We start from the raw sequence: 14,569 nt of genomic DNA on the forward strand, positions 1-14,569 counted from the left end.
GTATAAAAATAAATAAAACTCGCGTGCAAATTACTTAATGCGGAACTACTGTTAGATACGCGGGTTGTTTAGGGACACCTAATCTGTAGCTCTGCCTCAGCTCTGAAGCTCCGTGGCTATAATGAACAGGCTGCGATCGATGTCAATATTGCAATGCTGGAATATGTTGGTTGGTGTGTGTGTGTGTGTGTGTGGGAGAGGGAGAGGGAGAGGGAGAGAGAGGGGCGCGGGCGCGATCGACATGCTTCTACTACAGTAGCATACACTGTAGGCACCGCATCAGCTACCAGTCTCACTCGGGTTTTAAATCCCATTTTATAACTCATGAGATCTCCAACCGCGTAGTCCTTCTCAGTGAAATGGGCGCTGCAAATGACCGAAGTCTTGGATACCGAAGCAGCACTGAAGTCGGCGCGTTTGGTCCGAACAAAGTTGACCCAGGCACGGAACACAGTGGACTCTGTGACCGGTTTTAACGTGTTTTTGCACCCAGCACAAACGCAGTAATTCACCATCGTGAAAATACGCCTGCGTATACTAACTACCTAACTTAAAGCTAGAGTAGGTAATGTTGGAAAGCTAGCCAGATTTGAAAGTGGCACCTCTTCTAAGCTCCGCCCCCTCCTGTCAGTGCTCCGTCCAAAGCTACGCCCCCCCGCAAACATGAACGCGCATCCACATTTGGAGTCAGCTGTATGTACCTACCAGTGATGCGCGGGTTGATCCAAAATGAGCGGGTGCCTGCGGTTACCCGCGGTTACGAGTCATCCAAAAATATTTTTAATGATATTCGGGTCGCGGTCGGTCGGGTCGTTTACCTTTGTAATTTATATAGTACTAGACACAATGTTCTATGAAATACATAGGTCTACACTTTATTGGCTGAATGCGCGAGGATGACGCACGAGCAGTCTGCAGATGAAAGTGGGAAATCCTTATTTACCTTTTGAATGTTGAGCGCGTTATTAACTTTTGAATAAAAGCTGACGCGGGACAAAATGCCCGATTTCCCAACGCGTTGAACTGAGCAATGCCATTGTGCCATTTTAATAGGCTACTTTTAAACGCATATAGCTCAGTAATGTCAGTTTTATGTAGCCTATTTGCTGAGAGGGGGCGGGATTTTTGTTGGGAAAGTCCGGGGAGAGACGCTCGCACACGTCGATTAGACTGGATAAACATGCAGCATCTTAACTGTTAAGAAAATGAAACGAAATAAATTAATAAATCAAGCCTTTATTACAAAACACTATAGGCTATATCATACAGCATTCTGAAAAATGCGCACCCCTAGTTCCTCCGTCTAAGCGGGCGGTTAGTTGAAAACAAAACGTCGGTCGGGTGCGGGTTGTTTATACATTGACCCGCGCATCACTGCTGTGCACGCAGTGGTGCTCGGGCACGAGACATGAAGGCATCTGATTGGTTCTTTACATTCGCACCGAATGGCAGTGATTGGTCAGAGTTTTTACTGTCCTACAGCTGCTACAGAGGTCAGATATTTTTCATTCCTTTTTCTGAACACATAATGTATTGACTACTATCAGAATGGAAGGACCATTTCACCCAGTATAAAAAAAAATGTTTCTGAACAGGATTACCAACCCTACCTTTAAATAACTAACTAAATAACTAAATAAATGTCCTAATCACTAATTCTCTCGCTCGATCACTCGTACAATTATCAACACATCTCAGCGAGCTGGGGAGACGGCTCCCTCGTATGACGTCAAACAATTCATTTGGAAGGAGGAGCAGTTTTAAGGGAGGACTAAAAATAACTAAAAATAACTAACTTTTTCATCTTATATTCTGCCTTTAGGTATCGAAAAACATACAAAACAATACATCAACTTGTCAAACGTGTATTTCCCCGAACTATTTTGTGTTAATCAAAATTAAAAATTTAACCTGACATACACACTTTAATAAAGTGAGATTAAATACATAAAGTATATTTGTGTTGTTTAGCATTTAATTATTGCATGTTTGCATAATAATCTGAGAAATATATATTTATGTTATATTTTTATGTGTTTGAGTGAGATGAGTAAATGCTTGTTTACATTTAGTTTAGAACAACAATACGCATTATGTTCCCACACAACACCTCTGCATTTACTCCCCATTTCTCTCAATGTGGGGATAGGACAGGTGTTAGCCTAAAAATTGGAAAACAAAGTAACTTACATTACTTATTTGAAAAAGTAACTAAAATGTGTCGGTGTAAATAAAATAAAAAGTAATGGGTTACTTTACTCGTTATTTGAAAAAAGTAATCCGATTACGTAACTCAGGTTGTAATACCCCAACACTGGGTGTAACAAACATGCAGAAAATATTTTGTTTTCATATGACAAGAAAACCAAAAAATAGGGAATGAGAGAAAGCAAAGGTTAGTTCATGAAAATGTGATCTTATTTGTAATGGACCAATAAGCTAAAATAAATATGCATACATATTTATAAATGCATACTTATTCATAAATAATATAACCAAGGAAGTATTTGAATTGCATGTCCCCACCAGATTTTCCCCCATACTCCCAAGCCTTCTGTATCAAAGCATCCAAGCCTGTCATGAGACACAGCGGTGCACGAACACATGGGGATGAACCATGAAGCGGTGCTTGATCCAGGTAATCTAAGGTTAACCAAATTGATTACGTATTCTGTGGCGCTCATAACCATCTGCTGGCAATTCATTTGCACGCCTGCAATTGACACTGAGCAGTGTGCATATCAATAATCAGTTTAGATTGCTTCATTAGGGAAGATCAAGCAAGGACCATAAGCGAGAGCATTTAGGCAGTCCACAGAATACCAAGAGGCAGTTCAGTTTAGGAACGCAGCAAAAGCACCTGGGTGAATCGCCACTGACCCTTTTGAATGTGGAAAGAGGTTTTGTTCCAGATGTTCACAAAATGTGGCATTCTTCATATCGAACAAGTTACATTTTTGTTGTCTTTTGTTCAAATTGTCCCTATTGGGATGCATCTCTTCTTCACAGAGTCCCTGAGCTGATATGGCGAATACTCAGAAGCATCAAACTGGAAGTTTAGCGGCGCTAAATTAACAAGTGTCATCTCCATATTCACACTGGCTAAGTGCTTTTATGTTTATGTAAAGTTGGCGTCATATTAATATTTCATGTTGATGCGTTGTCTTTTTCCCCCTCACTTCTCTCGCTCTCCCCAAACAATCCGTTAAACAGTCTTCATTTTTGAAGAATCAAAGAAAGCAAAACGCCACTCACACTCACGAGAACGTTCACCATACCCAGTGGGCAAATAAGAGGAGATAAAACAAAAGGTTGTGCACAAGAATGTCTTCAATATTTCTGAATTAAATTTAAATGTAAATCTAATTAAATAAATGTATATAGTTACTTAATATTTTTATTATTTACAATTTTACCCCCTCCCTCTCTCTCTCTCTCTCTCTATATATATATATATATATACTACTGCTAATGCTGATACACAGACACACTGATGTGAGCATGTAAGATATGCTACTGCTGCATAAATAGACATGCATACATCCAGTAGCAGATCTAGGCAGGTGGAGGTGGGGGAGGTGGAGGGTCTCAGATGAACTCTGATGGAGGACTAGCTTACAGCAAACACTGAACCAGACTATTTAAATGTTGAGCAAGCGATCTCATTGGCTGCAGGATCAGCAAAGGCCAATCAGCTTGTGCCATGCGGTAATGATGTGATTGCAGAGGACCTATCAGCCTGAGCCCTTAAGAGTTTTTATTTAATTTGTATTATATATATATATATATATATATATATATATATATATATATATATATAAGCCTGTATAATGATCCAATTAACTAAAATGCATTTTTTCCTCTGTAAATACTCGATTCATAAATCACGTTCACAGATAATGCTGGTGATACACTTCAATTTAATAACTGGGCGGCACAAGCGTGGCCAATAATTGATCAGTCAGACTAATTAACTTCTATACTTTGAGTAACGTTAACGAGATGTGAGCGGGTGGGGCATCAGAGGGGAGCTTAGCTCTACAGGTGATAAACCTATTTGGCAGTGACATTTTTTAGTGTAAAGTCATTCAGCCTATAATCTGATCAAAGGGAGAGTCCCCCATTGGGTCCAATTATAACTATGGTATTGTAGGAGGTGGGTAGCGTGGGGGTTGGGGGGGTGGGTTTGGGAGATGACTTATGTTGAGTTATGATATTCATAATCTATGCAGAGAGGCCTTTCCACTATAGGTCTTCTCCCCATAGCTGTGATCTTTTCAATTTACATCAAGCGAGGATGGCTGAGGATGAAAGTGCAGCCTCCGACTCGCTGAGCCCGTCGAGGGCAAACACAGGGCCTCATTAAACTCTACTGCATGGACTCCCCAACAGGGTTTGAAGTGCGTCAAGTAAAGAGCACAGGGTCAGAGGTGGCCCTGAAAACAGATCTCCATTTAACTCACCAGCTGGAGATGATAATTAGCAGGTGCATCACTGTCTCCTGCTCTAAAGGATGATACCATGGAGATCTGCTCTGCGGTGGGCTTCTATTATACACCGCGACTTTCAACAGAACACCACTTCTGAGACGCTTTTGCGCGCGCACACATACACGCGCCGGTCTCTCCTCGAGAGCTGAGCTGTTTATGGTCAAGGGATTTTAATTCATTGAACTGGACAAGCCGCAGACAGGCGCTACACACAGTCATGTCCTCACGAATATATTTTACACTGTTTTCAGGTTTATAAATGGAGATCTGATGGATTTTACAACCTGACTGGATATTTAGAGATTTCTTTTAAATATATATGTATTCATGCAAGTATGTATATATATATATATATATATATATATAAATTAAATAAGCCTGTATGACGATAAAATTAATTTACAAGTCATTATGATAAATATAAGATATGATAAAATAAAGAAGTAAAAAATTAAATGGCCACTTACAAAGTTAATCTAGACATGTAAATAAATCAGCTCACAATATTGTCAGGTTACATTGTGACCGTTTTTGAGTATGGCTGAAAGACTTCTTTTTTTTTTAAGACAGAGGGAAAAATATGTTTTGTTAAGGATTCTGTCCAGGGATGGAAAGCCGTTGGGAGGCAATTAGAGGACTACAAAGAAAAAAGAAATAGATATGAAAATCTTCTGCTTTCTTTTGATGTGCAATAGGCTGAAAAGTAAATGTACACGCGGACTGAATTCACATCCTTTCAGAAAAACACAAAGACAAAGTGTATTTCAACCGTAATGCTAAAGGAAACGCAGGTCAGTGTCTTGTTCTTAACACAGCATACATCAAATAAAATAATAATTATGTAAAATTAATTAATTTAAATGATATAACTTAATATAAAAATAATACAACTATTTTCAAACAAATAAACAATACTTGCAAAGTTTATTGTCTTTCTTAATACACTTCATACATTTAAAATATATTAATTAATAAAAAGTGTAAAACTTAAATGTAAAACTAATAAAACAATCATCAAACATAAAAAATGCTTAAAGATTTCTAACAAAACGCAAGGTTTGTGTCTTTTTCTTAAACCGCAGCATGTATTTAAAATAAATAAATCAAGCAATAAATAAATAAATAAAAAATATAACTATAATGTAAAACTTTTATCAAACATAAATAAAATAAAATATGGTAAAACGTTTTTTTATATATATATATTTATCAGACAGTTAAAAATAAATAAGTACCAAACTGAAAAAAACACCTATACAAATGACCACTCAATAATATTCACTAGTTAGCATTCACAAAGCAAATTACTCCATCAATCACTGCTAGTTTATATGCTAACATAAGCATGCTGAATGCGCAAGCTATTCGATTTTTGTATGTGGAAGATGTAATGCAAGTTTGTAAAAAACAAAGATATGCATTCAAACACTAAAAAAGACTGGAAATGTATTTAATGTAAATGTGAAAGAAAAACTTTGGTTTTTAAGACATCTGCATTTGATTTCAGTCTGACACTCAAGCAAAAAGCGCCAATCAAGTACAGTTATTGTTCATCAACAGACCAATAATGGTGGTGCCTTGAGGGCTGGACACTGCATTAGTCCACTCGGGGCGGAAATGAGCCCCACCTGGTCTGCCCCGTCCCGCACACTACGGCACGAAGAACTGATCCTTTAAGAGGGTCCTGAATGGGCTTGATTTGCGATGCCCTGAAATAGAACGAGCGCTGAAAAACGCAACATTCCCACTTTCCCCAAACAGTAATTGTTTGGTGTGTCAGCTGATGTAGTGCTTGTTTTTGTTTTCTCTCGAATCCCAATTAAACACCATGCCTGGTGATCTCAGAGGAGGCGCGCGGATATTGCACTCTCTCTGATTAATTTGTTAACCTTCATTTGGTAGCTTAATATACACGAGGTGGGTGTGCAAACTTGAATTTTTGCTGTTGATTGAGAACGTAAACGATCAAACGCAGGAAGTACAAATATAAGTTGTGTGGAAGAGACGAAAAGGGAGACAACCGGAATGACACGAGCAGCAAAGACAGAGAAACTGGAAAAGTAAACAATAGATCTGGCGTAACTTGAACAAAAGTAATAAAGTCAAAAGGAATATTTTATCAAAACAGTCTCAGGATTGATACAGGACCTGTGAGCAGAGAGAGAATCGCATCCAAATAAGATTGCAGCGCTGTTTGGTAGCACAATGGATTCATAATTTTCTATTTTTAGATCGTTTTAATGACTGCACAAGTAAACACCCCCCTACCCCACTACCAAATCCAATTATAATTGAATAAAATAAAAAAAAGCAACAGTTTCACAATGTTTAAGAAGGAAAACACCTTCATTTATTTGTGAGAGAGCAAACTCTCCTTTTAACATAATTTCTTTTCTTTCTTTTTCCTTTTGTAAAATCTACAACCACCCATCATTAAAATCTCCTAAATATTTATAAATTCAGTTTTTGATGGAACTAGAAAAACTTCAGCGGCAAACACCTTCTAAAACAAAGAAAATCTAGTTAGAAAAAATAAAGTTAGCACGAAGAGTTGCACTAAAAAGACATCAAAGTGATCTTTATTTTAATGTTTATATACATGGTGGATCAAAAAGTCACGTTACACTCATTTCAGACATTTTAATCTCATTTTCACACATTGTACAAAATAAAAAGTAGCGCTAAATTTATTTTGAACCCGTGTGTGACACTTTCGCAAAGTGTGGTGATTAAAACTGCAACCCAAAAAACACAATCCGTGGACTTTCAACCCCGTCCCATCTGATGTTTCCAATAAAAAGGCATGTTTGAAATCATTCTCAAGCGTTCGCCACATCCTTTCTGAGCCGCTGCAATTATTATCTCTATTTGTAAAATCCGTCGGTTTGTGCAGAACGGAATCGCTACTGGCGTGGTAGCATTTCTAATAGTCAATAAATCTAAAATATTATGTGTGAAATTGGGAAAACCTGCCATTAAGTGACAGACAGCGGTGAGCACAGCATAGGGTCCCGTCTGAAAAGAGGGCCAGGTAATTCAGGACAACTGTCACCCCTGACCCGTCTGAGAGCGGCTCTAGTGGTCAGACTCTCCGAATAATAAAGCCCACATGGTAAAAAAAGCCTTCAAACACTTAATTAGATGAATCTCAAAAGGTTCGGCTTAAATCAATAAAAGACTTGGGAGGAAAGAAAAGAAAAAAGAAACGCTCCAGGGTCAGTTATATTCTATTTTGCTTTATAGTTGTAAAATGCATTGATTTTTTTTTTTTTGAGGCTAGAAATGCAAAAATCTCGGAATAAATGTGTATTTAAATAATGAAAGTAAAAAAAGTGAATCAAATTAATTGATTCAATTAAATTCCATCGATTGGCCCTTTTTAAACACCAAATTGCGAGGCACTTTCGCCATGTGACAGACTATTAAAGATGAAAAGGGGGGGGATAAACCCAGAGCGTTTGCTCAATTTAAACATATTCCTTGAGTTATGAATTTTAATATCCCCAAAGGTATGATAACCAGAGGAAGAGAAAAATGATTTTTTGCAGTGATAAATATATTATTGTAGGTGACATTTACATTCAGGTGGGGTAATTTAACATGATATGCAGAATACGTTCTATCATTAGTCAATGAAAAATTGCGTGAGAGGATCAAAGCAAACATGAAGCTGCCACTTAATTTATCACGCTACGAAGACAAAGAGGTTTTTTCTTTCCCCTCCGTCAGTTTCAAAAGACCCGACTCTTTTTTCTTTCTTTTTTTTACGACGCTCTCGGTTTGCAATTTAATTTACAAATGGGATGCCAGTGCTGAGATGGCATAACAGAACAGGCTGGCTTTTTCTGCTTGGACAGACAGCAGCGGGATCCACCGAGTCATATAGGAGTGTTAAAACACACCCCCCAGCGGGACAGAAAAAGAGAACGCAAGAGGAGAAGAGAAAAGAAAAAAGAAACAAACACGTTTCTTTATGTTCAAAAGGACAGATGACAGACGTGTTTCTGACCCTGACGCTGGATGCACTTCCCTGTTGCACTGACCGTGCCACCTAAACATTAATTAAAGAGAGAAAGCGCTGGCAGGTGGCAGAAAAGCAGGATCTAATAATTGGCCCCCTTCTTCCCCGCGCCTTCAGAAAATCCAGGACTTCTAGCGAGATGTGCCACTGGGCAGAGAGAAAGGGGAAGAAAAAGAGAAAAAAAAAGAGATGAAGGCAGGAGTTTGAAATTCACAGATATGGCTGGCGAATTGCGACGGACGTTTAACGTCACAGGGCAAGTTTGCAGAGAGTGGTTTTTGGGGATTCACGGCAGCGTCTGCTAATGATGAGGACAGAGGTGCGGTCTGTTCCTCTGACCAGAAAGAGACTGTTTGTTTAAATGTGCAGGTGGACGAAAAAGAGAATGGGAGAAAATGGCAATCATATTTGTGTGTGTGTTTGTGAATTTGAAACAGTGTGCTTAGAACAAAAGAAAACGGTAGAGAGCGGAGAACGGTAATGTATGTATGTGTGTGTGTGTGTGTGTGAGTGTGTGTAAGTGGGTTTACTTTTGCTACTTTAGGGACAACATTGTTCCCAGAACTTAGTAAAATTAGGGGAAACTTACCCTTTAGAGACATCCTCAAAAGTACAAATAATTCTTAAAATAAATATTTATATAAAATGTATATGTTTTTATAAGTAAGTTATATATAAAAGCTAGTTACTTAGCTCTACTCTGGATATAACACACACACACACACACACACACACACACACACACAAACAAACACACACACACACACAATTTTTTAATACTAAAAATAAAAATTATTTTTGGAAGCTTTAAGGTTAGTCTGTAATAATTATAAACGTGTATGTATGGAAAAAAAAACAGAAGTCTATGGTGAGTCCTCATTTCGATTTCTAGGTAAACGTGTGTGTGTTGTGGGACACTCACCACGTCACTGGGCAGTTTGTGCAGATCGTCTGTGGGGCTTTCCAGGGTGTTTGTGTCCACGTTCAGAATGACCACATCCTCCAGGGATCTGCCCTTTACTCTCTGGAAATGCAACACACTTTGTTACACACCGTCCCGACTATTCCCATTTCCTGTAACCGTTTTAATAACTTTACAATGTGATAAATAAACAGTAGTTTATTTAAATAATTTAAATTGTGACTGGTTAACATAAACTGCAAACATATTTTCACAGAATTATTTCCCAGACTACTGATGATTCTCTATTTAGAGAACATGATTTTTTTTTTTTTTTTTTTTTTTCAACGATGTCAAAACCTCCACATAAAGACTAAAGCAGGAACGATTTAAATAGATTAAATTAGCAATGCAAACACTGGATTCTCATAAATGAAACCACATGAAGCTTTAAAATTATGTTCTTAAACAAAACTACAACTCTAAAAACATGTATGCACCTACAAAGACTCACAGAATCATTCTTGGTTGAGAGTCAAAATGTTTGAAACAATATCAACACAATTTAAAAAATAATAATTTAGTACAACTGGAACGTTGTTTGTGAATAAAAGACACATTAAAAAGTTAAAGCAGTAGAGCAAATGTTAAAAATACATTTTATATATGTATATGTATAAATATATTTGAAACATTTGCAACTTTTTTCAAATAATAATAATATATAACACCTAATCAAATAATAAAACTATTCAGGCATGTTGAATGAAGCACCGTGTTGAGCGGCGTAATGCTTCCACACAATGGTAGTCACGGTGGTGGCGACAAATCCAATAATTATTCCTCCAGTGCAGGTGGGGGAAACAGCCAAGTGTGTAAAAAATTTCTGGTTTGTCATTTTTGACAGTCGCTGCTACGGCGGCCCATGTGCTGATTTGGTCTAATTACGTGCAGCCGGATTGGAGAGGGAGGGTTGGAGGGGGGGGGGGACTGTCAGCGGGCGAACGTGTGATAAACACCAGCACTGGCGCGACTGTCAGCGCTATCAGATCTGCGCATGAAGCTATAGGTCTACCTCCAACCAACATGCCATTTCTCAATAACCGAACGCACCATCTCTTTGTTTCTCCGCCGTTTCACCGGCTCTTTCATTTCTCTTCGGCGCCCCGGGAGATGAAAAGCAAAAAAACAATGTGTCAATTTTTGTAGGTTTCTCGGTGATGATGCATCAAAGTAGATGGGCGTTATTAGCATCTCAGATGGTTGGAATCCAGAAGAGCGGTTGGTTTTAAATGACCCGGTGTGAAAATAAAAATAAATAATGATGCTTTATGTAATATTGACTGGTGTGCTTCTGATCAAACTTCACGTGAAAACACACTAAGGATGATGAACGGCTGCTGACGGAAGATTTATGTGACCTACCTCTAAAAGGCTGAGATGAACTCCGACCAGATATGGCATGGGCGCACTGGGAACAGAGACAAAACGCAGTCATTAGCAACATGAAAACAGCTTTATTGCATTTTTTAAATAATAGTAGTATAATAGTAAATAAAAAGAGTCATAATTCAAGAAACGCATTGTTTTCTGTCCAACGCGATGCAGATACAACGTAAAAACATTCGAAACGCAGTCGTACATATTACAGAACAAATATAACGCCAGGCCAACATTTTCGAACGGAATAATAATAAACGAGGACCACCGGTAAATTGACATATCTTTGACGCAGCATGCATCAGGAGCTAAACTTTAATGGCATCCTCGGCCGTTTCCCGGAACGAGCGCGTTTGAGCAGTGAAGGTGATTAGTGTAATTGGCGAGCGTCACTTTTGAGTCTCGGTGCAGAGCGGGCCGAGGCAGGGCCGTGTAATTAGATAGGTTTGGGTAGCCGCTACAGTGCTCGCTCAATCAGGTTATGTGGCTAATAAGCTGCAGTCTCCCTCACTGCATCTGTTAAGGCCATAGATTTAACTGACATGCAGGCATGCTGACACACAGACACGCACGCACATGCATGGGGTGAGCCCTGTCACGTCATTGTTGTCCATGAGTGTAACTTTGTTATGACAGCCTAATTCCCATCATTTCTAATAGCGTTCATTATGAGCGATTGCACAGCCTTATAATATGATAATGCTCTTTTTTTTTATAATTAGATCGCTAAAATATGATAAATCACCTCGGATGTCGGTCCTGGAGTGGAAAACGGTGCTGCTCTTAAAGCTGCATTTATATCAATGTTGTATTATTCGACCACAAATAGTTTCTAGTGTCAAGCATGGCAGCACAAGTCTGTCAATTTAAGGGTATAGGGTGTTCTGGTAGCTATACAGCAGGGCTGTAAGTTAAGAGTGTGGTCACGGTTTCAGCCCACAGTTGGAATACGGAAATAAGCCTGCCTCTCAACCCGTATATATGTTTCTTATGGGTAAGTAAAAAAAAAAAAAAAGTAGATTGTATGCTGGACTTGGTGGCATTAGTGCTAATAAATCATGTCCTTCATAAACCCTTTGAGATCCCAGATATGGTGAAAGAAATTTATTAGGATAAGGGGTATTTCAGAAGGAAGTATTGCATGTTCAGAAACTCTATTTTACTGATGGAGCGATAGAGTATATCGGCCAGGCCAATTAATTGCCTAAAGTTAGGACGAATTTGGAGACTGTACCTGCTTGGCCGATTAACAGAAATCTAATCTTTTCACATTAAGTGAATTGTGTAAACGAAAATGATAAAAAAAAATCTATTTTGTATAGATAGATAGATAGTCAGTCACAGACAGACAGACAGACAGATCTGTCTCTCTCTCTCTCTATATATATATATATATATATATATATATATATATATATATAGAGAGAGAGAGAGAGAGAGAGAGAGAGAGAGAGAGAGAGAGAGAGAGAGAGAGAGAGAGAGAGAGAGAGAGAGAGATAGTCACAGATAGACAGACATATAGTCACAGAGAGACAGACAGACACACACACACACACACACACACACACACACAAACACAGATAGATAGTCACAGACAGACAGACAGATGATAGATAGATACAGTAGGTAGATAGACAGACAGATGACATAGATACAGTAGATAGACAGACAGACAGACAGACAGACAGACAGACAGACAGACAGACAGATAATTGGACACAGAGAAACAGGACAGACATACAGATAGATAATCACAGACAGACACAGACATACAGACAGACAGACAGACACACACAGATTGTCACAGACAGACAGACAGACAGACAGACAGACAGACAGACAGACAGACAGACAGACAGACAGACAGACAGATATCTTTTATTTATCTATCTGTCCAATTTTTTGACATTTCAATACATATTGGCTATATCTGTCATTAGGCAGAAATAAACAAAAAATGTTCACAGACCTGACTGACAAATGTATGCTCATTCCTGCTGCCTATTGTATGCTCATTATTAAATATTTTAGCTTAAGATGATAATGGTTTCGACATTGAATGCAGTAATATCAGCTTCCAATGCAATCCACAGAATTCCACAGATTTTCCCCAATCAGTGCACAAAACTTGGATTCCATGGGTACTGTCAAGATTTGCTTATGACGTACAAATCTAACTTCAATGTAAAAGCTGTACAAATTCACTCGAAAAGGCCTGAAGCATACAAACCATACAGATCTAAAGCTCAAAAAGCGACAGCCCAAGCTTGAGTGAGAGACAAATGAGACATTTGTGTGTTTAAGGTGTGCAGATGAGCTCTTACCAGCAGTAATCCAGCAGGTGAGGAGGAAGTACAGGAATGAAGATGTGCTGCCAGTGCATAGGGTAGAGCATGGCGGTGGACCCTTGCACGCATGCAGTTAACTACGACAAAAAAAAAGAACAAAAGACGTGAGCTTCTTCATGTGACAGGCTCATCAATGAATACCCCATCACACTACAGGGGATTGTGTTTATTGCGGGCCAGGAGAGCAGGCTGTATAGTTATTCTTTTTATCTAAACATCACAAGCTGATTAAATGTGTTTTTTGGGGGTTTTCTGATGTTAACAGCACAGGTTCAAATCCAAAATCGGGGCATCAATCAAGGGACTAAAAATACACACAAGGTGTCAAATGTGTACCGTCTCCAGGACCGATACAAAATTAATGATGCTTTATTACTGTTCTACACATGCACACAGTATACAATCTGACTCTACAAGAAGCAAACACTTAATTATATCGCTGGTGTGGATGTTTAATGAGTGAACACCCAAGTGACCCCTCACCACACCCTGATTCCCCCTCATGGCTACCTAGCAGTTGTAATGACCTGTGTGGCACACGCGCACACGCCAGAGCTTCCTCATCTTCCAGATTAAAATAACATGATCAAATATGGAAAAAGAACAGAGGTCTGAAGGCTCCTCTGGGACTTCATTAGGGCAAATTGCCAAAGAATGAAACATGAGTTAGCCAAGAGAGACTGTGAGCTGTTGGAATACCAGGGGGAGTAGGGGCTGGAAGAAGGGGTCTTGACAATTGGAGCTTCCAGTAATGTGTGTGAACCATGGCTCCGAAGTATCAAGAGACCCCCCTGCTCACTGACACACAATATCACAATTGACCACTGAAACCAACCAAGCTTGGCGGTGGCACAACAGCTCGCTTCAAAGAGATCAGTTTAAATCCGGAATCCCGTCTGTATTCAACTGTGCGCGAGGTGTAAGGCTGGTTGCGTGTTGTTGTTGTTGTGCATTGAATTTTGTGACATTGTGTTCGAATGCAACCGCTCCAGATAAGACGTGACCTATCGAGTCAAGAAACAGTACAGCTTTAATTAACAGTAATTTAGTGCCATGCATTATAACATATGCAAATTTGTTGTGCAGTACTCTGAAAAGAACGAAAAGGCTTTAGTTGTGACAGATCTAATTTTGTTCAGGCAATTTAGAGGAAAGAAATGAATATTTATGGCATTTCTCACCAATTGAAGTTTGGTTGATATCAAAGCTTTGAGACCCGTTCTGTTCGAGATCCTTTTTCTCAAGGTCCAATAAATGAATCATGCTGAGAGGTCATTGCACTGCAAAGAAACACTTTTCTTTGACTGCGAACAGACTGCCATCTAGTTTCTTAGAGGGGAACCCTTCCGTACCATGCAGAGATGGGTAA

General features: G+C 38.9%; 1 protein-coding gene across 2 annotated transcripts in view; it reads right to left on the reverse strand.

The window, feature by feature from the left end:
- dennd1b (DENN/MADD domain containing 1B) overlaps nt 1–14,569 on the reverse strand; it is a 92,976-nt gene that overhangs the window by 26,208 nt on the left and 52,199 nt on the right. For both annotated transcript variants that reach the window (XM_079592904.1, XM_079592903.1), the window contains 3 exons: nt 13,177–13,277; nt 10,838–10,883; nt 9,434–9,535 (listed from right to left, as the gene is read on the reverse strand). In XM_079592904.1, the coding sequence (XP_079449030.1) occupies nt 9,434–9,535; nt 10,838–10,883; nt 13,177–13,277 (249 nt within the window). The remainder of the gene's footprint in view (nt 1–9,433; nt 9,536–10,837; nt 10,884–13,176; nt 13,278–14,569) is intronic.

Source organism: Phoxinus phoxinus, assembly GCF_949152265.1.
Source record: "Phoxinus phoxinus genome assembly, chromosome: 20".
NCBI lineage: Eukaryota > Metazoa > Chordata > Actinopteri > Cypriniformes > Leuciscidae > Phoxinus > Phoxinus phoxinus.